We start from the raw sequence: 24355 nt of genomic DNA, 5'->3' as shown, positions 1-24355 counted from the left end.
GTGGCGAAGGTGCTGTGGAAAAACTTTTTCTGCCGGTTTGGGCTTCCCTGCGAAATTGCATGCAGACCAAGGGCGTAACTTTGAAAGTGCTGTTGTGAAGGAGCTGTGCAAGTGTACTGGAATCGTTAAGACCCACACCACTCCCTACCACCCGCAGGGAAATGGGACCACGGAACGGTTCAACCGCACCCTCATGAACATGCTAGGAACACTAGAACCCAGCCTGAAGCCAAGGTGGCATGAACATGTGGATGCGATGACTCATGCTTACAACTGTATGCGCCACGATTCCACTGGATATGCTGCGTACTACTTGATGTTTGGTAGGCATCCCAGGCTTCCCGTTGACCTGACCTTTGGGCTCAACTTGACTAGTGAGCCTTGTGAGTACAGTGAATATGTCCAGACACTGCGTGACTGTCTATCACAAGCTTACGCCCAAGCAAACGAGACATCTCGGCAGGCCAAGGGCGAACAGAAGAAATACAACGATCAGAAGGCAAAGAGTGAAGCTTTCAGCCCAGGAGACAGTCCTCGTTAAAGTGTGTCATGTGGAGGGATGGCAGAAACTGGCCGACAAGTGGGAGTCTCATCCATACATCGTGGTAAAGAAGCAGCCTAACATACCTGTATATGTGGTGCGAACAGAAGATGGCGGCACCGAGAGGGTGGTCCACCGCAATCTCCTTACACAATGCATGTTTCTTCCTGTAGAGCAGGCCTGTGATGCGACATGGGATGAAGATGAACAAGACTCGGGAGAGGACGGTGAGATGGAAGATTTAGAGAACACCGGAGAGGAAGCTGGCATAGTGGTGGGAGAAGAGGTTGAGTCAGATACAGCAGTGGACAGTTCAGAAGCAGTTTTGGAGAGTACTGTACCAGAGATAACGGGTGAACTCACCGAAACCGAGGAGAGGATGTGGAGGCAGAAGCAATGGCAACTGGAGCTGAGGTGACTGAAACAATCAGTAGAAATAACTTCTCCACCAAGCCAAGTAATTTAAGGAGGAACCCTCAGAGAAATCATCGTCCACCACAGAAACTGTGTTTGGAATTGCAAGTCAGTGATCTAGAGGCAGACCGTGAGAAGATAGAAAGAGGATGGGCTGTGTGGCAGAAGGCAAGACGCAAGAAGATGCGCAGCACACATGTTGCAACAGAGCGAGAGTAAACAGAGATAGGAGACACACAAACACATTGTCGTCTACATTAATTTAGTATTTTTGAGTTTAGTTGATGGTATTTTATTTCTTGTAGTCTGATGACTGGGACGCCATCAAGTAATGACGGGGTGGATGTAGGTAGTGACCAAACTTCGTCACAAGGTGTCGCTGTGTGTCCCTTTTAAGAGTTAGGCTGTTCAAGTAGATTGTCCCTAACGGTGCGCCATAGTTTGGGTTGAGCTGGGGCGCGGCGGCCATTTTGTTTTATTGTTTGCCGTCATTTCCAAAGGTGAGCATGGGCTATTGTCTCTGTGTTAAGTATAAATGTTTTAAGTTAAAACAGCCACACGGGCAGTATTTTTAAGTTATGTGTTAATGTAAGATACTTATTTACTTATTTGTGTGTGTTTTGGATAGTTGTACTTGTTTTATGTGGTAAGAATAAACCACTTTTTCAGTTAGTTTTTAGCATGTGTTCAGAATAGCTTTTAATTTTACCCGAGGTTTTTTTATTTAAATTAATTCAGTGTATTACTAATTGTCACCATAAGTTTGTTGTTTTTTTTTAAAAGAAAATGTGCAGCACTTTATTTTTATTAATAGATTTTTTATTTTATTTATTTTTGTATGTAATTTATGTTAAGCACAATAATTTTTGTTCACCTCATTTTTTGTTTCATGGATTTGTTTTGCCGTCATTTCCAAAGGTTAAAGAAAGTGGATGTGGAGCCGTTCTGTGGGCAGTTTAAAGCAAAATAAAAGCTCCTGGTCCTAGCCGCAAACTCCTGTCTCCGGTGGTTTGTCCTCCTGCATCGCACCCACCCCCAAATAACACCAAAAACACAACGCAGAGACTCAGGGTACTTAGGGAGGGCTGCCTTCACTGGTGGGGTTACAGTTACAGTAGGCCTGTGTGATATGGACCATATTCATATTTCTATATTTTCCTCAAAATGGCAATATGTGATATAAACCATTTATTTTTTCATCAATAGTTTAGTTTTTTAGACAAGTCAATTAACACTATAACACACACACACAATTATTTAAATATTTGTAATTTAAGATGTGTTAGGATCTTTTTTTAAGGAATTACTAAAAACTTTTTCTTGTTGATCATACGTTGATAGTTTTGAAATGACAATTAGAATAACTTTTGGATATCATACTTATAGATTTCATACTGTTTTCTTTCTCTTGATGATTAGAGTTGATAGACATAAATACAATCAAAAATCTGTTCCTTGTAAACTATATAAATATTAGTAGAGGCATAAATTAACATAACACCTGGTTACATTTCCTGTTTGTTCTAATTACTGTTTTATTCTAATGATTGATTTACTTTTCAGTTCTTTGGGTTATTTTCTGACTTTTTTATTCACTTACTTCTTAATAATCTCTGTCAGTTTGAATATTATGTTACAACTGTCGTGGATTCCCCAGGTAGAGATGTGAACGATGTAAAAGATGTAGTGTGGAAAAAAAGGATAATAATACAAAGTTTATTAACACAAGCAGAATCAAAAGAACAGGGCTGAGACAGAAGCCATGTGAGAGCCGCCGGGGTCAGATTTACTCTGAAGCAAGAACAGGAGAGAAGCGCTTAAATCTTTCACAAAGTTTTCAGACATCACATGATTACTTAACCACCCTTCTCTGGGACACAAAGAAAGGAAGCAACAGTTGTCCATTAAGGTGGTAAGACCCTCACATGACTATGAACAAAAGGCCGGAGTTAGATAGTTTATGGCCTGAAACTACAATTTGAGGAAGAGCAGGAAATGGGGACAGGATGTCCCCCCCTTAGTCACAAGGCATGTCACATGCAAACAGCAGGTCCACAGAGACAACTGCTAGGAATAGTAAACCCTATATGCTTAAGTCACAGAAAAAGGCTTATACTGAGCTTTTAGATGAAAAGGTATAGCATAAATGGATATCATGTTAAGCAGTTAATACACCTCACAACTGTGTAAAATATTGTCATTTACCTCTATTTATGTTCTAAAAATCTCACAACTAAAACCCTTATGTGTATTTATATCCTCAGATAGATAAATAAATATTTAGACATGGATAGAAATTATAACTTGAAATATTTAAAAAAATCATAATCAACCTTTGAAATGTATATAAATGTAGTTTTTTGTTCACAGGATACAGACATCACCAGCTGAGAACAGAAACCATTGTACCAAGTATTTGATTTAGTCTAGGACATGTGTAACATGTCCTAGACTAGATTTAGTCTAGGACATGTGTAACAAACACAGAGTAGCCACACCAAACGCCATATTTAAACCTATATTTATCCCCTTTTTTTGCCATATTTTTGCTCCTTTTAATGCATTTTGCTACATTACTCCCTCTTCCTGCCACTTCTCCATGAAATTTCAATGCCTTTTCTGCACATTTTTTTCAACTTTCAAGACATTTTGGGCACATATAAACCCTTGTCACCACTTACTTATGTTGACCAATTATTGTCACGTTTATCATCTTTTCACCATATTTCATGCTTATTTTGGCCAATTTAACCTCATTCACGATTTTCATGCCCATTATTTGCCAGTTCAAACTAATTGTTCCTAATTTTTTAAATTACATTACCCCTAATTTGCGAATATCAACCATTTTTTGTGATTTTAAAATCTCTTTTCAGCATCTTTTCCACAGTTTTTGGTCACTTTTAACCCATTTTATTTCTGATTAAAACAATGATTTACATCTTTAAGATGACTACAAACTACGGCGCAAATAATAACGAACAACCTGGATAACAGTAGATATTATTAAGATAAATAAATGTGGTTATCACAGATTCATAGAACAATGGACCATCATTTTACTGACTTTATCGATGCTCCCCAAACATCTCTCCCCTTTATTTCCCCTCATAGATGACCCTGTCTCCACATGACTGTTCTTCAATGTTCATGCCTGTGATCAACCACCTTCAGGTACAGTGGGGGTCCCCGGTCTCTGGAACCTTTATTTTTGAGGGTCATTGGCTGAAAAGTTTGAGAACTTTTCTTTACAACATTGTAGATGTAGATCATTAGGTTGAGGTTGATCAGCATTAAAACATCTACTGACGTCTGTAGTAAAGTTCACTGAATACAAACCTGTGGATAATATAAAGGAGGAGATGATCATTTAAATAAATCCACTTTTAAGGCTCGATTATTGTTTTATATTGTTATACAGTTACAGTTCAATCTGTAGATCACACATCTTTGAAGGTATGATGGTGCAGTGAAGTGTGACACAGCTCTTGGAAACGATGGGTCGGGGGTTCGCGTCCCACTACAGTTTTTGGTTATGACATTTATTAGGACGTTGAGATGACTCTACCGACAATATTACATTAAAAATCAATATAAATTATGTGATGTGAAGCAGCATTTACTGTCTTTATATCCAGTGTAACAGGAGGACTCTCTATGCAGACATCCTATGCTGCTGACACGTCTCCTCAGACACATTTTATTCATATTATTCACCGCTCGTCACGTCACTGAAGCAATAAAGTGATGAAGCGACCAAAATATGTGACTAATTACGGGTGATTTAAGCCACTATAGTCACTGAAGAATGAACACACCTTTAGAACAGGGTCATATTCATCAAACACCGACTTATTTTACCCATTAGGGTGAATAAATCACTCTGTTCCGTTTGGTTTGTCATGGCAGTTTGAGTAATCTCTGATCCATTGATGATTGTTTTTTATCTTGCGCGTGCACGTAAGTAACCCAAGGTTTACATACTCAGGGTTGATTAACCCACTTCATACCAGCTGTAATAGAATCAGATAAACAGAGTTTCCCATCGTGGGGTATGTTGACCCAGAGTTTATGGATAAACTCAGAGTTTGTTAACCCTCCTTTATGGAACACCCCTCTGCTGAACAGCACACAGAGCTGTGTTTAACACTGACATGTGTCCCCTACTATTATTATTATTATTATTATTATTATTATTATTATTAAAGTGTCCAAGTCCTTTAACTTTGTCCACCTTTGGTGGTGCAGAGATTGTTGTTTTGACAGGTACTTGGTTGATAAAGGATATGAAAATAATTTGTTGGTGTTTCTGAATTATTTGCTCTTTAATCCAGAAAATAAACAGGGAATTGTGAATATAAAAAAAAACACTATTAAAATGTCCGGTAAAACTGAATACAGAAAACCCATTCACAAGAGCCCCAGGAGTAGTCGAAAAACTGTTTGCTTCTCCCTGATTAACCACACCTGTGCAATCACCATGGCAACATAAATAACCTGCATGACCCGCCCATCTACGGGTTAGGTAGATGCTAAACATATTATACTGAGGTAGCTCAGAAATGAATCATGGCTCCTACAATTATTATTGTTTGGATCTTTAATTCAAACCTCTGAAAAGGGTTGCCAGGCAATGTTACGATTTGTTAGTTTTTATTCAAACTTCATTGACCACAGACCACAGTTCAAGTAGTTTTCAACCAATATTTTAATCTTTAGATCGATTGGAGTTCAGAGTGATGCAAACGTCCAGATACACAGTGGGTGGGGCTTAAGGAGGGGGCGTAGTCTCACTGCCAGGGGGCAGATAAACGCTCACTAGGCCACCACCCCACAAACAGAGCCAAGGCTGGGTTTGTTGGTTCCACCCCCTTGGGATGAGGGGCCTCTGACTCCGCCCCCTCTGGGTGCTCCAGGGCGAGGACGAGCATCTCCGCGCTCAACTTCACGTGGCGAATGCGTCTTTTTCTCCTGGACATTCAGACGCACGTTGTCAAACAACTCAATAGGTCTGCTGCTGAGGATCTTCTGGACCGGCTCAGAATCGTTAAACACCACGAAACCAAAGTTTGGATGTTTTTCTCTGCTGATGATCTTGAAATCCAACACTGAGCCGAACTGTTCAAAGAATTCCATCAGTTCGGGCTTTTCCACGTCGTGAGGAATATTTCCTATGAACAGCTGATGAGCGTCAGGATAACGAACCATCCTTCGACCCTCAGACTCTCTGCTCTCAACTTCACGCAGCGAACGCGTCTTTTTCTCCTGGACATTCAGAAGCACGTTGTCAAACAACTCAATAGGTCTGCTGCTGAGGATCTTCTGGACCGGCTCAGAATCGTTAAACACCACGAAACCAAAGTTTGGATGTTTTTCTCTGCTGATGATCTTGAAATCCAACACTGAGCCGAACTGTTCAAAGAACTCCATCAGTTCGGGCTTTTCCACGTCGTGAGGAATATTTCCTACGAACAGCTGATGAGCGTCAGGATAACGAACAATCCTTCGACCTTCAGACTCTCTGCCCTCAACTTCACGCGGCGAACGCGTCTTTTTCTCCTGGACATTCAGACGCACGTTGTCAAACAACTCAATAGGTCTGCTGCTGAGGATCTTCTGGACCGGCTCAGAATCGTTAAAAACCACGAAACCAAAGTTTGGATGTTTTCCTCTGCTAATGATCTTGAAATCCAGGACTGAGCCGAACTGTTCAAAGAACTCCACCAGTTCGGTCTTTTCCACGTCGTGAGGAATATTTCCTACGAACAGCTGATGCGCGTCAGGATAACGAACAATCCTTCGACCCTTAGGTCTCTGAGGTCCCTGTGTGGAGCTCTGAGACTCACACTTTACCTGCACTCTGGGCTGTGTTGTGGGCGGGACTTTAACCTTGTGGAGGAGGATTCTTGACACTGGGACGGCTCCACAGGGTGGGAGGTACTTACTGGTAACGTACGCCCAGGAGAACGACCTGTTATTCTCAGGGGTGGGCTCCGGGAGGTCTGAGGAGCTTTTTTCTGTTATGTCCTCCAGCTCCTCCACGTCCTCCTCAGACTCTTCAGGAGGTTCAGAGTCAGAGTCCTGAAAGACCTCATCCTGGTACATGAAGACATCATTGTGGATATAGAATTTGTTTGAGGTGGTTCCCTCCGGAGCCAGGACCAAGGTCTGCGCAAACCTCCTCATGGGCTGCATGTTGTTAGACAGCTCCCCCATCACCTGCACCACCACGCCCTCGTTCAGCATGGAGTGGGCGTCCATGTGACAAATCTCAGTGTGACAGTCCTTGAAACTCAGCTCCATCACCCGCTTCTGGATCTCCAAATTTCCGTAAACAGCCCCTGCTGGTTTGCCTTTGGAGTCCAAACCTCCGTGAATGTACGACGAGTCCTTCCCATAGAACCTGTGCAGGTTCTCGGGCTCCTTGTTCAGTACGGTGTAATACTGTTGGACAAACACTCGCCCGACCACCTGGGCACTTGGCTTCTCCATCACAATTTCTTTGATCAGCTGAAGTCAACAGGCTGTGCGCTCTTGACGATGGTCCAAAGTATACGGTCCAAATATTTAGCACAGTGCCTGTAGTTCCACAGTAAGGCTTTGATGTTTACCCGTGGAACTTTTAAAACTTAGTAACCTTTTCACTGCTTTTGAGGCTTTGATGTCTACCCGTAGGACTTTTAGAACATGGCACTATCATCTTTTCAGTTACCAGGACTACCTGTCAACAGAGGTCTTCTAACTTATTCTGAGTTACCATGACTACCTGTCAACATCAGTTCTTTCCATTTTAACTCAGATTAATAATTCATATTGTGAAATATTAATTGTCCAGACCTATTAATTTTATGAAGTGACCTCGAACTGAACAATTATTATTATTATTATTATTATTATTATTATTATTATTATTATTATTATTATTATTATTATTATTATTATTATTATTATTTAATAGTATTATTACTACACTGCTATCATGTTACATGATCAATCACCTTATCAATCCATCACTATACAAGCAGCTCCAGGTCAATGGGCTCCTTTGGCTGCTTTACTACTGTAGATTTAATGCTGCAAAACCATCAGATTTAAGGGCTTCTTAAATATGAATTATAGTTCCATTGGTGTTCACAGGTGTATGATTGATACATGCTGTCTTGGTGCATTGGTTAATATTTATCATGCAGTACTGAGGGGGTGTGCAGTAGTGCATGATAGATCTACTTTTCTATGGCCTTCCTTTGTAAATGAGAACCTGTCATTATCACAGCCCCCAATGACCCTACTGACCTATTCTACACATATACTGGGATTCAATGCTATTGGTTTTTTTTACAGGTCATGATTTAAAACACACAACTGCTTTAGACCATAATCAGTATATAATAAGAAAAAGTAGATATAGTGTAAATGACCTTTTTCTTTAACAATAGGGCTGGGCGATTTGGACCAAAACTCATATCTTGATGTTTTTTTCCTCAAAAGGACATTATACGATATATATTTCAATATTCTAAAGTCAAAGTCTGACCAGAGAGACAATTCTGGGTTAAATTTGCTGATGAAAAATTCCACACAGGCACATTTATTAACAAACAGCTGCACAATATGTGCTACTTTGGGCTTATTCCTCCTCTAAGGGACAGCACGTGTGAGTGAGTTCTGTAGTGTGGCTTGTTTGGAGGAAGGTCTTTGTTAGGACACATTCAGTGATCAACAACAACTCCTAAAACGAGTATTTTAATACAAAATAACCTATAAAAATATATATGTATCTCAGCAATATGGATACATTGTAAAGAAGAACACTTTTTAATTGTACTCTATGAATAATATTAAATACTTGTTTGATGTGATTTTTACTGTGATTGAATAAATAAAAAGAAGTTACAAAAATATAGATATATATGGATATAGGCAATATTGTTTTTTTCTATATCGCCAAAAAAGAAACTCAATATATGTTGAATCACGATATATTGTCCAGCTCTATGTAACAATCACATTTATTGTCATTAACAATAAAATAAGGAGGCACTTTTACTTTACAGCCATGGGTTTGACACCCCTCTGTGTAGAGTTTGCATGCTCTCCTCATGCCTGTGCAGTATTTCTCTATTGGTACTGTAGCTTCTTCACATACTGTAGCTCAAAAACATGTACTGTATTAAATCCACAACACCTGTTTTTACTACATTTGACACTTTTTAAAATATTTCTGGCAGGCTGCTTTTAGACCCCAGACCATACATTTGACACTGGTGGTATAAAGTGTAATACCATAATGCTATTTTGAATGTTGCCGTTGCACTTTAATATTTCAATAAAAGCATTCTTACAATAGTTAAAGAAAAATGTTGTTATAATAATTGTAAAGCACTTATAATGTTTGAAAAGTGCTGTTATGATGTTTGAAAAGTGTTGTGATGTTTTAAGAAAAGCAATGTTTTATAATTGAAGAAAAGTACTGTTATAATATTTGAATAGCCTTCATTTTCCATTATGTACATATATGTACAGTAAGTTACACTGTTTGTTCAAAACATATTTTAAAACCTGTTCAGATGTGAACTTTAGTAAATAAATGTTTATTCTTCTGTTTTCCAGTTGTGTGACTTGTGATAAATCTATATTATCTGGTCATATTTATCAAATGAAATAAGCATCATTTACGTAATTATGAGTAATACAACTTGATACAATTGATTACATTTTAAGATTCAAATCTACATATATTTTTCATAACAGTAAATATTACAAATATATAAAATGTACTTCATATTTTCATGTTGGTGATATTTCTGTTTATGGAAAAACTTAATTAATTTTATTTCATTTGTTTGAGTAAATACAACATCAAAATGATATAGAACAAACAACATTGACTTAATATCTTCATTAATTTCAAGTTATGTACATTTTACTTGATAGTGGCATTAAGTTTAACTTAATATTAGTGAAATAAATTGTATTTTTCAGTGTGGGAGAATAGAGCCCACGTCATGTGTGGTGTGGGGGGCCAGCCAGCAACACAAGTTTCATGTCCCTTGATGAAAAAAACTGCATTTAATGTTGCTTTGGACCATAATCGTAAATGAACCATTATCTTGAACCCTTAAGTAGCTTACAGTAAAATAATTACATCAGTAAAGTGATTTTACAGCATGAAATGATTTTAATGCAAACGCTCATTGATACAATACCCCCCATACTCCAGTATCACTTTTCATTTTAAGACAATTGTACAAGAAATCTAAAATATCCACTTATCAACCACTTATTAAATACAATGATGTGATTAGAATCTGGTGGGAGGACCTTTATTAACATTGAAATGCTGTGAACATTCCTACTAGGACTGGGTGTCTCAATATATTTTCTCAAAATGTTGATAAATTATATAAATTTCAGTAATATTTCAAATGATGTATGACCAGAAAGACAATTCTGGATTAAATTTGCTGATCCAAAATGCTACACAGACACATTTATTAACAAACAACTGCACAATATGTGCTACTTTTGGCTTTTTCTCCTGTAAGAGACAGCACGTGTGAGTGAGTTCTGTAGTGTAGTTTGTTATGGTGAAGGTCTGGGTTAGAACACACTCATTAATCCATCTAACTGACATTTACATGTGTCTGAGAAATAAAAGCAGTGACTCATAAAACTAGTATTTTTATACAAAATACAAAATATATCTATTAATGCAATTTTCTAGTTTTCTATATCGCCAAAATAGAAAGTGATTTACGTGATTCTTTCCGCTGTGGTAGACGTTCAAATCTCAGTTACTAATTTAAAGGAATGTGTAACTGTGTCACATCCTGCTGCTCTTTAGGAAGATAAACCCTACATCACATTTTATAACATATTTACACCAGTTCTTTGTTGTTTCATCATAACGTCTTCATCCATCTCTCTTATGAGTTGTTTCCTGGTTTGTTGCCGCTGTCGGCACTAATTTAATTTAATTTAATTTAATTTAATTTAATTTAATCTCCAGGCCATTTCAGGTCACAGTTCTCTTCAGAGGCAGAGGAATGTTTTCTTTTACATTTAATTTTTAATTATTATTACATAAAAATATGGGATATTTACAGGAAAGAGGGGTAAAATACTGGAGTTTCGCGGCCAAAACTTGATACAAGAAAGTGGGAATAAACAAACCTTTTCTTTTTCTCTTTCTCATGGCCCGGCCCACCGGCCCAATCCCCGGTGTCCCCGGATGCCAGTCCACCCCTGCCAAGATGAGACTGTTTTCTTCCATCCATAACATTAGGAATACTCTCAGGTGATTGGATGTGAAGGGATTATTGTATTTCTTCAGCCTGTACTGTTAGTCTGACAGACTTACTGTTTGTAGGCTGTTCTCATTTTACAGGTGAAAAAAACACATGAAAATAGTGGTGGGAAGTTGTGACTGGGTCATAGATTATTGAAGCTCATCTGTGTTACCTGAAATAAGAGTCTCTGCAGAGTCTCCATCTTGTGGCTCACTTGGTGATGCTTTTCAGGTTGTTTTTAATGTTACTCAAAGCACTTTTGGGATTTTGAACATCCACAGTTTGTGATCTGTGAAGATCATCAGAGATGCAAAAACCAGACGAGCTTTTTAACCCAGACACTAACGTTGAAACTCTATCATCACTCTCTATTACAGTCCTAATCAAAGCCATAGTAGAGGCTGACATAATCTCAGCCTCTACCATGTCATCATGTCTACTTGGTTTAGATACATTTAGGTCATTCAGGGAATAAGCTGACTCATATGTTTTTCATTATATAGCTCCAAATAGCTGAAGCTGTGCATTTCTGCTGGTATTTACAGTGAGCTGAAGGAATGTTTCTAGTCTGTGTGTGTGTATATTAGACTGTAGTTTGCCCTGAAAGGAGCTCAGCTTTGTTAATAACTACATATTTTATTTATAACCTTGTCAACAATGAGGAAGCAAAGTGAAGTTAATCAGGAAACATGCAAGAGTTTTAATAAATAGATCAAAAGGACAAAATATACTAATTTAGTAAATATGAATGAAATAAATTTCAGTCAGGACTGCTTTAGTCAAAATAAATGATTTATTTACAATAAATGTGCATTAGGATTTGTATGGCGCCTTTGAGTGCTTTACATGGATATGCATACAATCATATATTTGGTGGTATGGGTCTGTTCTGGGACCTCCTTGTCCTTTCCATGAGCTTACATGGAAAGCCGGAGGCAGGGAGAGCACTCCTCCCTGACCTTCCCTGAGCCCTAGCTAAAGGCTAAAGCAAGGAGAGCGGTTTAGCAGAAACCCCCTGGAACAGATCACAGCATATGTTAATGATAAAAAAATGACACCCAGTTACTTGGATACATACTGACCAGGAGGAGTTGGGGCGGAGGTGGGTTGCGCAATGCTTGCTGAGGAGGTAAAAGGCAGCTGTCGCGGTTTAAGTCATGCTTCCTGTATGCTGTGACCAATAAGGGGCCAGTTTGTTGACTGAAGGTGTGGCTGGCTTGACGTCAGAGGCCTGCCTGAACTAACGCTATGCTCAATTAGTAAATGTCCCCATCCTATGATATGTAGTCAGGTAGTGTGGTTTGTTTAATTAGAAAATTTTTTTAGTTTAGTCCTGATGTAATTTTAATGCACTTTGAGAAGCTTTAGAAACTAAATTAGATGGAAAAAAAAAAAAAAAAAAAAGAAACCTTTATTGTGTACTGTAGAACTAACACATTGTTTTTATGTGAGGAAACCTGCACCTCAGTGTCTGTCTTGAGATATTGGAGATACTTTTTCAAAATTAATTGATAAATAAAGAGACATTACTGTTTGTCTTTCAGAGTACAGTCTGTGCAGAAACTGTAGTTTAACGTATATGACTCGTAGGAAGCATTAAAATGATGAATCTTTTCAGTGATGAACAAAATCTGCCTCCTGCAGCAGTCGAGAGTTTAGATCCTTTCTCTGTCGCACTCGTTTCCTCTTTCTTTGCACTTTAAATAAATAATGTGAATTTATTTAGGATAGATTCTCTTTTCTGTTTGTCTATTGAATAATCACTGAACAATTGGTAACAACTTCAGAGTTTTTGGAGACCAAAGTGCATGGGATAATTATTGAAATGTGGTGAAACGACCCTTGTGTTAACAATGACCTTCCTTCAGTGAAGGCCTTTTCTGGTAAAAACACTGACCACATCACAATTTCTGATGCATCCACTACGCTTTTAGAAATCCAACGTAAAAGTATTTGGGGAGGTGAAAAAGAATGTGTTCATCTGTGTGTTAATTTATTATTGACAAATATGAATCAATACTTATATTTCCAAAGATCAATTATGACATTCTGTGAAGCTCATTAACATTACAACAAAGCTGAGAATGTGAGTACAGTATCATTTAAATGTTTGGGGTTTAAAACTTTAAACTTGTGAAATATTAGATTTGCACAGTTTATTTATGATAAACTAATGTCAAATGTTTCAATTTTCTAAATAAATGTTGCTGGTCTCTCTTTAAAACTGATGAACATGATGTGTTAGAGCAGATATGAACAACTTTCATCAGAAATAAGGGTAAAAAAAGAAAAATCTATTTAGTTTATTTAGTTACTATCATGCTTAAAATGTAAATAATGTATATATAATAATTGCTCCACTATTTTTGAATCTGTCAAACACCTTTAATGGTTGGTTTTCTTTAACTCTATGACAAAGTTGTCTATGATGTATTTGCAAACACTCATCTCACGTCATATATTTAAATCCAGCTTCAGGTCGTCCAGTTTGTTTTCCAGGGAAAAGACATTAGAACACAGGATGGAAGGAAGCGGCGTTTTTTGAGGATTAGCTTTTAGCTTGGTTGCTAGCCCCGCTCAGCATCCCTGCTCCTGCTTCTGATCACACCGCTTATGTCTCCTCTGCTGGCGGACACCGCTGGTACGAGACTCCACTGCTTCACAGGCTGCTGGTTGTAGCTGGCTCCGTAGGAGGTCCAGATCTTCACATCTACCGGACTATAACTCTTTGTTTTGCCTAAATCTAAGATTTCCTGGTGGTCGTATTCTATTTTATAGTAACTACGCTGCAGGTTCACTGAGAAATGATTAGAGGTGACTGAGTTATCTGCTGATATATATCTGTTGCTAACGCGAGCCTCTACAGACGCAACCTGTAGAGATTTTATAGGATACATGGGGGGAAGCTGCCCCGTGTAGTTAGTACCACCTAACTCTACAAACTTCTAGAAGATTTAAGGTCTTCTGCTGTGTGTGGGCTTGGTGAAATCCAGGTAGCTGATGATATATGCCTGAGACGGCGTTGTTCAGGGACGACTTCTTCTTCCTGTGTTTTATGGCAGGTGGCACTCTCAGGGATGGCTCTGCTGTAAATAGACTTATACTCAAAAAGGTACTACAGGTTGGCCAGGCCAGCAATATTTATTAATGTTTATATAACTATATAATCTAAAAATAACAATATAAAACAACTCATATGGCATGACAGCTAAGGACATGTTTCTTAACACTCAAATTAAGATTTTAAGTATTTCAAACATATTTAAAAACTGAAAATGTACAATATTTCTATATATTGCACCTTTAATAAGGTTCCTCCTGTCAGGGTTTGGTGTAGGTGTGGACCTAAACACAGAGAAAGATGGAGGCAGAATGCAGGCGTAGCATTCCTGGAAACAGTCCATGTTTATTCCAAACTAAAAAAGTCAAAGGGCAGCACAAAGAAACCAGGGAACAAACACAGCAGGACATGAGGAAGGTAGACATTGACAATGAACCAGCAAACATTCAGTGTTCAAGCACTCAGCTAAATAGTAGAGGAGGCCTGATTGGGAACGGGCCACACCTGGGTGGAAACATGAGGGAGCTAATCAGTCACAAACCGAGCACACATACATCACTGGGGGGTGGAGCCACAAGCAGGAAACCCTGGAACACAGAGACAAGAGTTACAGTAGAAAACAGAATAAACAAAGACTCAGAACACAAGGATTAAACACAAACTAAACAGAAGCTGACACCTCCATCCTGTTTAAAATACTGATGATTCAGCAGAATGGCTTTGAGCCTGCTGGACACAAACAGCTTGGGTCAGTCCTTTTTTTACTGGTTACATGATGAATTATCAATGAAGAGAAACTGTTTCACTTTAATCTAATCCTCTATCATTAACCTTCTAAATGAATCCTTTAGAAATCATTTTTGAACGTTCTGACCAACAGTGTGCATTAGTTTGAGCTCTAATTCTCCCACTGATCAGTTGATGTCTCCACTACTGACCTGAGGGCCATTGTTGGGGTGTTGGGAAGCATCAGTAGACAGTCCCATGTCTGACGCTCACTGTTGTCATACAACACAAACTCTCTGATCTTGACTTTTACTCCACTGTTGAAGTCAGCAGACAGCTTCATGAATCTGACTGTGTGATTGTCCTCCATCCTCACCTGGTAACACAGAGAAACTATTAGGTCAGCACAATGTTTTAACTAAATATACAAAAACTCACCCATTCACAACATTGACAATCAGAAATTAAATGAAAACTAAAATAAATCAGAGGTCACCCAATTAACACACTTCTAGCAGGCTTAAAATACATATTGTTAAAGCTGCAGTATGTACTTTTTTTTTTTTTTTTTTTATGTTGCTTCATTTGGTCATAAATCTGGGGCGACCGTGGCTCAGGTGGTAGTGGGTCGTCTTCTGATCGAGAGGTTGGGGGTTCGATCCACTACCTGACTATGTGTTGAAGAGTCCTTGGGCAAGACACTGAACCCTAAGTTGCTCCCAGTGGTTGACTAGTGCCTTGCATGGCAGTCCTGTCCCACTGGTGTGTGAATGTGAGAGTAATTGGGTGAATGAGCTGATATGTAAAGCGCTTTGAGACTGTTTCAGTGTGGGGATAAAGCGCTATATAAATCAAGTCCATTTACCTTTTTTTACCATCCATCCTAACCTTTGATGACATAATTAAAAGTTTTCTGAGAGAACTCTGGACCTCTGCTCCTCATGGCTCTGTATCTGAGCTTTAGAAAAACAAGGGGTGAGACGCTACATTTCAGCCAATCAGAGATCTTTTTACTGAAGTAGATGCGTGTTCACATCCTTTCTGTAGTAAAAGTGCAATGGTGGACCTTTCAGCAGGAAAAGTGGCTATTACAGCGTTAGCACAGCTGTTACGCTCAGCCTAGGAGCCACTGAACGGCACATGAACACGTCATCCTCCACCAGCCTCAAGCAGCACGCCAACACATCTGTTTCAAACTGGGCTATTTATTTGAGCCACATAAGAAAAATAATAAGTACCAAACTGGGTTACGCAGAACCCACAAATAAAAGAACATAAGTTTCCAAGCCAACTGGGCCAAGTTGAACAAAACGTATCACCGTTTCGGTCTCGCTGTGAAGCTGTCAAACGGTCAGCTGTCAAAGGGCAGAAGGAAGTGCTGCGTGCTGGTTGGAGCATGGGTATAGGATGACCCGCCCTCTGAACCACCTCTGGCCACACCATACGTCATCTGGGTCTTTTTGTAGCCGCCCTCCACCGAAGCTCAGCCAATCCGAAGTGGACCCGTTATTCTCAGACCACGTAGGTTGGGCTGTTGATAGAGAGACACACCCCCCCCAGCGCACAACACAGAAACACAAGTAGCACACAAACAAACTGAAAGACGACAACAGTCGTAACACCCCCTTCCCTAAGAATTAAACACTCCCGAAGAGTTTAATTTAAAGAGGATCGAGAAAGAGCATCAGCCAACACATTTTCTGTGCCCTTCTTATGAAGAATGTTGACATTAAAATCTTGTAAAAGAAGGGACCACCGCATAAGGCGTTGGTTTGAATTCCTCATCCGCGAAAGGAAAACGAGGGGGTTGTGGTCGGTGAAAACCTGTACGGGCTGGGAACTCGATCCTACATAGACCTCAAAATTCTGAAGGGCTAACAACATAGCGAGGGCCTCCTTCTCGATAGTACTGTAGTGTACCTGGTGTTTGTTAAACTTTTTTGAGAAGTAGCAAATAGGATGGTCGACTTCGTTTTCATCGGTTTGCAAAAGGACAGCACCAGCACCCCACATACTGGCGTCCACTTCCAACTTAAAAGGGCGATCAAAGTTAGGTGCAGCCAACACAGGAGAACTACACAAAAGAGCCTTTGCAGACTCGAAAGAAGTCTGACACTCAGGGGACCAGACAAAATTTTTCAACGGACTAACCAACGCGGTGAGAGGGGCGACAACTTCTGAGAAATTTCGACAAAATCCTCTAAAGTAACCACACATTCCCAGGAATCGGCGCAGCGCCCGTTTTGACTGGGGAGCAGGAAAGTCAATCACAGCCTGTACTTTTGCGGCAACTGTGCGAACTTCACCTTGACCCACTTGTTTTCCAAGATAGGTTACCTTTCCCTTACCGAATTCGCATTTAGCCAGATTAAGGGTAAGGGATGCGGCACTTAAACGAGTAAAAATCAGGGACAATGTTGCCACATGCTCCACCCACGTGGTTGAGTAAGCAACAACATCGTCAAGATATGCCTCACAATTGTCGATTCCAGCTAAAACTCGGCTCATCAATCGCTGGAATGTAGCAGGAGCATTCCTTAACCCAAATGGCATCACTGTATATTGGAGGAACGAATCAGGGGTGACGAAGGCAGAGATCTCAGAAGCACGAGGAGTTAATGGAACCTGCCAGTAACCTTTTAATAAGTCCAACTTAGTAACATATCTGGCAGAACCAACCCGATCTATGCAATCTTCCATTCGTGGTAATGGGTAGGAGTCGGGCTTTGTGACGGCGTTTACCTTCCGGTAGTCATTACAAAAACGAGCAGTTTTGTCGGGTTTGGGAACTAAGACACACGGGGAGCTCCAGGCACTTACGCTTGGAACAGCTAACCCGTGCTCGAGAAGATAACTCACCTCACTTTTCATTAAAGCTCGTTTGGTTAGATTGACCCGATATGCATGCTGTTTGATTGGCAGGTTACCCTGCACATCAATGTCATGGCTTAAAACCGAAGTCTGATGAGGATGATCAGAAAAAATGTTTAAATTATCCTCAATGAGCTTAATGATGTCAGTTTTGGCTGATTCATCTAAATATGATAAAAATGATTCTAAGTCACTCAACACTTCAGAGTTTTGTAGACGAGTAACCGGCAATAAACCATTTTTCTCTCGTAAGCCATCATGACTCACAGTGTACTGTGGTACGGCTTCACAAACAACCACCACGGGCACCTCAGGTGGAGCCATGGGGGGATCCTCTCGGGAAAAGTAACGTTTTAACATATTAATGTGGCATATCCGTGTTTTCTTTTGGCGATCAGGAGTTTTAATCACATAATTTGTATCACTTAATTTCCTTTCCACTACATATGGACCTGCAAATCGACACTGCAGACTACCGCCCCGCAGCGGCAGTAGCACTAAAACTTTGTCATCTGGCTGGAAAACTCTCACCACAGACTGTTTATCGAATCGAGTTTTCATTTTTGACTGAGCCTGTGTTAGATTTTCCTGAGCCAGCTGACAAACATGGTGAAGACGCTCACGAAAAGAACTAACATAGTCTAAAACATTCGACTCTCTCCAAGGAGAATCGGAGGTCCACTTCTCTCTAAGCACACGTAACGGACCGCGCACCGTATGACCGAACACAAGATCACAGGGACTAAACCCTAAAGATTCTTGGGGGGTTTCACGTATAGCAAACATGAGCAGGGGCAGACCCTCATCCCACTCTTTCTCAGACTCACTGCAGAATTTGCGAAGCATTGATTTTAAGGTTTGGTGGAACCTTTCCAACGCACCCTGAGATTCTGGGTGATAAGCACTCGACGTCACATGTTTTATGTTTAACTCCTTAACAACCTGTGAAAACAATTTGGACATAAAATTTGTACCGCGATCTGTCTGGATTTCTCTAGGAAGTCCAAACGTAGAGAAGAACCAGAGGAGTGCTTTAACTACTGGTTTGGTTCTGAGTGAGCGTAGCGGGACCGCGTGTGGAAAACGCGTAGCTGCACACATGATAGTTAAAATGTACTGATGTCCAGCTTTCGTTTTTGGCAAAGGCCCCACGCAATCTAAAATCACCCGTTCAAACGGCTCCCCAAGTACAGGAATTGGTTTTAATGGTGCTGGAGGGACTGGTTGATTTGGTTTTCCTGCGAGCTGGCAGGTGTGGCACGAACGACAATATTTGGCTACATCCGATTTTAAACCGGGCCAAAAGAAATGGCGCAGCACACGGAAATATGTTTTTTTAATGCCAAGGTGGCCTGCTAAACAAGAATCATGTGCAATACTTAGAACTTGTGGTCGATACTCTTTGGGCACCACTACCTGATGAACCGCCTGTAATTCATCAGCTTCAGGACTCCACTTCCTCATCAGAACACCATCTTCAAAGAAGAACACAGGAAACGTGTTTACACCAGCTGATGCAGAAGACAAACAAGATGATAATGTTTTATCATTTCTTTGAGCAGTTATTAACATCTCACGGGACACATTTAATGTTAACTCAGCATCACTGGGGAATAAACATAGTTCATTTTTACTTTTTATCTCGTTTTCAGATTTTACAATATTTTCAAAAATGTTGGATTTCACATTTTCATCAACAGTAGTCATGAACGAATCAGACAAATCTACAACGTCACACAGTTTACGAGCCTGTGCGCGCGTAACGGCGCACACAGGGAACAGAGATGGCACAGAGGGGTCAGCAGGAGCGGCCATGGACGAGACGGGGATCGGATCATCGGCAACCACTGGGGAGGGAAACACATTTCCACCAGCTAAATCATTCCCTAGGATAAACGAAACGCCACTAACGGGCAACCGTGGACACACGGCCACTTTGACAGGTCCTGACACTAACGGTGACTGCAGATGCACCATGTGCAGTGGGACTCTCATCACAGTCATCCCGATGCCCCACATTAACACATCAGCATCACACGAAGTTTCATCCGACAGGGGTAGGACGTCACGCAACATTACGGACTGATAGGCAGCCGTATCCCGTAGGATGTTAATAGGTGCCTTTTCTTTTTCTTCACCAGTCACAGAAACAAAGCCCTGCGTAACAAAAGGCTCAAAACGAGAATCCACGTCTAACATTGCAGCTTTCGGAGGCGCAGAAAATAACTCAGGTGAAGACACAGTCTTAATCAAACACACACCCGCAGGTTTACTTGGTTTGGACTGTTCTTTCTTTCTTAAACTCGGACACACAGCAATCAAGTGACCTGGCTCTTTGCAGTAAAAACACTCACGGCTGTCCTGCGCACCCGTGGGAACAGTTTTACGAGCGAGCCTCGGTGACCTATTTCTATTTCTAAGTTCATACACATTATTTTGACAGCGCGACGATTGCATTGGAAACACACTCTTATGTGTCAAAATAAATTCATCCGCTAACACAGCAGCTTTTGTAACAGAGGACACTTTTTGTTCGTTCAAATAAATCACGATGCGCTCAGGCAAACACTTTTTAAATTCTTCAATCAAAATTAACTCACGCATTTCCTCCAAGGAGTTAATTTTACATGCTTGACACCACTTGTCAAACAACACGCTTTTCTCACGGCAAAATTCCACGTACGTCTGATTGGTATTTTTTTCTCTATTCCTAAATCTCTGTCTATAAGCTTCAGGGACAAGCTCATAGGCACACAGCACAGCTTTCTTTAACGTCTCATAATCTAAACTCTGCTCAATAGACAAACTGGCACAGACATCCTGCGCTTTCCCCACTAGTTTGCACTGCAGTAGTAGCGACCAAAATTCTGTGGGCCAATTTAGCGCAGCAGCTATGCGCTCAAAAGCACTAAAATAAGAGTCGACCTCCGACTCACGAAACTGAGGAACTAAGGCAATGTGCTTACTCATGTCAAAGCTAGCCGCGGAAGCAGACGCACTGTGACTGGGGACGGGCGTGCTGGGAGGCGGGCTCCGCTCCAGTTCTAGGACGCGGAGACGAAGATGCATTGTCTGCACCTCCAACTCACGGTTTCTCCCCTCTGCCTCTCTGATTGCTAGGGTTAGGCGGAGATCCTCTGCAGTCATGCCTGTCAGAGAACCAGCGGCCGATTTGCGATCTCCATCAAGGACTCCACTGGCACCCTGCGGCTCCAATGCGTCTTTCTGAAGTGCTGCGGCCTCACTCTCACCCCCTCTAGCATGCAGCACACCGGCGTCCACCAGCTGTCGACCCAGCATTCTCTGCATCTCTGCTTTGCGGATATTAGCAGACACATTTAATCTGAACTGACTTGCAATCATTAACAACTCATTTTTTTTACATTTCTCAAAGGTATCCCAAGAAGGATTATCACAAAAATCTTCTACAGAAAAATCTGCCATCTCCCACCTTTTTTCCTCCCACACAAAAGAGAAAAAACACACCAATCAGAGAAAAATATACACCGCAACACTACTGCCTCAAAACTCGCGAAAAAAACAAATTCCGTTGGACAAGCCCCCAATTCATGTTACGCTCAGCCTAGGAGCCACTGAACGGCACATGAACACGTCATCCTCCACCAGCCTCAAGCAGCACGCCAACACATCTGTTTCAAACTGGGCTATTTATTTGAGCCACATAAGAAAAATAATAAGTACCAAACTGGGTTACGCAGAACCCACAAATAAAAGAACATAAGTTTCCAAGCCAACTGGGCCAAGTTGAACAAAACGTATCACCGTTTCGGTCTCGCTGTGAAGCTGTCAAACGGTCAGCTGTCAAAGGGCAGAAGGAAGTGCTGCGTGCTGGTTGGAGCATGGGTATAGGATGACCCGCCCTCTGAACCACCTCTGGCCACACCATACGTCATCTGGGTCTTTTTGTAGCCGCCCTCCACCGAAGCTCAGCCAATCCGAAGTGGACCCGTTATTCTCAGACCACGTAGGTTGGGCTGTTGATAGAGAGACACACCCCCCCCCAGCGCACAACACAGAAACACAAGTAGCACACAAACAAACTGAAAGACGACAACAGTCGTAACAACAGCAGTTACACAGCAAAGCAAGAGGAAAAAGGAAGACCGACATATTGAAGCAACAGTTTAAAGCACATGTGTCAAACTCCAGTCCCGGGGGCCAAATCCGGCCCTTTAGAGCATCCATTTTGGCCCTCAGGAGCAAGTAAAAAGGACAGAGAAAACATGAATTATTTTTTAAATGACCAAAAACACAGTTGTAGATCTTTCAAATTCATCAATTTCTCAATAAGTTTAGAGGTTTGTGGAGTTCACTGCTCTGATAATAAGCAAAGGTTCTCAACCTTGCGGTCAGAACCCCATTTGGGGTCATAGGATACTGTGAGAGGTCCACCAGGTACCTTCAAGAAACTAAGAATATTTTCTGAACAATTTTTATCCTTTTTCGAAACCAAACTCTCCATATTTTTAACCAAGTTCATCACTTTTTCTTGCCATATTTTTTTGCTCCTTTTAATGCATTTTTGCAACATTATTCCTATTTGTGGCACTTCTACATCACATTTCAATGCCTTTTCTGCACATTTTTTCCACATTCCAGACATGTTCAGCACTTATAAACCCTTTCCACCACTTTTCCACCTCATGTCACATATGTTGACCCATTATTGTCACTTTTAACCTCTTTTCACCATATTTCATGATTATTTTTGTCAATTGAACCACATTTACCATTTGTTATGCTCATTATTCACCAGTTTAAACTAATTGTTCCAATATTAACTCTTTGAACCCTTTTTTACCACTTTTTCTGTCTGTTTTTGCCCACTCTAAATTGCAACTTTCAACCAATTTATCTGGTTTTTAAAATCTCATTTCACCACTTTCTTCATAATTTTAGTGTTCCATAAGCAGGTACAGGAACAGCATAATTTCACTGAGAATAGGTAAACAATCCAGACTATAGGTGTCAAACGTGCTGGGCCACGGAAGCCCTAGTTAGTCCAGTGTCCAGAACCTTTGCCTATCACTGGAGAAACAGAGACTCAAATATTAAACCTATGTTTGTATTTTATTATAAAACTTCAATCAGAAATGCTGAAAACATGAAACAACAATATTATGTATGTGAACTATATTACATGCACCAAAACTAAAATATAACAAATTGACTGAAGAATATAACAAATTGTCAGCTTAACAACATTCAGCAAAAGCTCTTTTGCTGGTAACTATGGTAACATTCTGTTTGGAAGAAATGGAAGCTTTAGGCTCTAAAATGCTTTGATCTTTGAAGTTCTAAAATGCTTTGATCTTCACATGATCTTCATTGTCAGAACATTTCACAAACTCCTTGGACTCAGTGACTTTACTTATTATATTTCTGACAACAGCAATAATTTTGATCTAATGATGGAAGTGCATCAGTTCAACGTAAAGAGTCTGGAACAAACATGCTTTGAAGTCCTTAAGGATCATCTCTGTACCGAAAACTGCATTGGGCTGTGGCAGTTTGCAAAATCCTGTTATATTCCCATTTTGTTTCAACTGAAATATGAGGCCTTTCACTTTATCTGTGAGAATTTTGAGGAGGTTTCACTCTGTGAAGAGTTTTTGCAGCTTGCGGTGCAGGAGCTGGCTGATATCCTGGGTCAGGATGACCTTACTGTGACCCAGGAGAGCACAGTTTATCAAAGTGTTTTAAGATGGATAAACCACATGCCTGAGGTACGACAGGGAGCCATTTCTACTCTGTTACCAAAGGTACGACTGGGGCTGATGGACAAAAGTTACATCACAGACAATGTGCTTAACAATGATGTGGTAAAAACAAACCCTGAGTCCCACCTCTTGGTCTCTGATACCCTTAAAGTTATGTCTCAACCTTCGTTACTCTGCTCTGAGTCTGGGATCAACAACACCTTGTTTTGCCGTCGCTTGCCAAACGCCGTCTTACTGATGTTTAGAATATATTCAAAGACCATAGATGCCTTTGACTACAGAACTAACACCTGGATCACAGTTCACACTCATCCCAGTCTGGATGATTCCATGACTCACTTACTATTCTACAGCACTGTCTTCCTTGGTAGATGCTTCTACATTGTGGGTGGTGGTTTAAGATGGACCGACCCCTCTAACAGAGTGTGGAGGTTTAACCTAGTCACACACACTTGGCAGGAGATGTCACCAATGCAGGAGTCACGGGCCTTAATGAGTGTTACCGTGCTAAAGGGATACATCTACGCTATGGGAGGCTACAGGGATGATTGGACCTCACGAAGAACTGCTGAACGCTACCAGCCCAACATCAACCAGTGGACGTTCATTGCATCAATGAATGAAGAGAGGTTCAGTGCCAGCTGCACCACACTGAAGAACAAGATTTACATATGTGGAGGACAGAGTAATAGAGTACTGAATACTGCTGAGT

The 24355-nt window shown here is 40.6% G+C and overlaps 1 protein-coding gene and 1 pseudogene across 1 annotated transcript; one reads left to right on the top strand and one right to left on the bottom strand.

Annotated features, from left to right (window-relative positions):
• Window positions 1-5773: 5773 nt before the first annotated feature.
• LOC114458966 (ras GTPase-activating protein-binding protein 1 pseudogene) lies at window positions 5774-11446 on the bottom strand (annotated as a pseudogene).
• An 8048-nt stretch (window positions 11447-19494) lies between these two features.
• Window positions 19495-21373, top strand: LOC114458968 (uncharacterized). The gene is made up of 3 exons (XM_028441354.1): window positions 19495-19959; window positions 20044-20133; window positions 21023-21373. Exons 1-3 carry the CDS (start codon window positions 19575-19577, stop codon window positions 21160-21162), a joined length of 615 nt encoding a protein of 204 aa, XP_028297155.1. The 5' UTR covers window positions 19495-19574; the 3' UTR covers window positions 21163-21373.
• Window positions 21374-24355: the final 2982 nt, after the last annotated feature.

This window comes from Gouania willdenowi, unplaced genomic scaffold (genome assembly GCF_900634775.1).
Source record: "Gouania willdenowi unplaced genomic scaffold, fGouWil2.1 scaffold_226_arrow_ctg1, whole genome shotgun sequence".
Classification (NCBI taxonomy): Eukaryota; Metazoa; Chordata; class Actinopteri; order Blenniiformes; family Gobiesocidae; genus Gouania; species Gouania willdenowi.
This window is presented reverse-complemented; position numbering and strand designations above follow the sequence as displayed.

Excerpts from the sequence above, each read along its gene's own strand:
- LOC114458968 (XM_028441354.1), top strand. The coding sequence starts at position 19,575 with ATGTTGGATTTCACATTTTCATCAACAGTAGTCATGAACGAATCAGAC. Across the intron at positions 19,960-20,043 it reads CGAAGTTTCATCCGACAGGG|TCACAGAAACAAAGCCCTGC; the intron begins GTAGGACGTCAC and ends TTTCTTCACCAG. Across the intron at positions 20,134-21,022 it reads AGGCGCAGAAAATAACTCAG|GGTTAGGCGGAGATCCTCTG; the intron begins GTGAAGACACAG and ends TCTGATTGCTAG.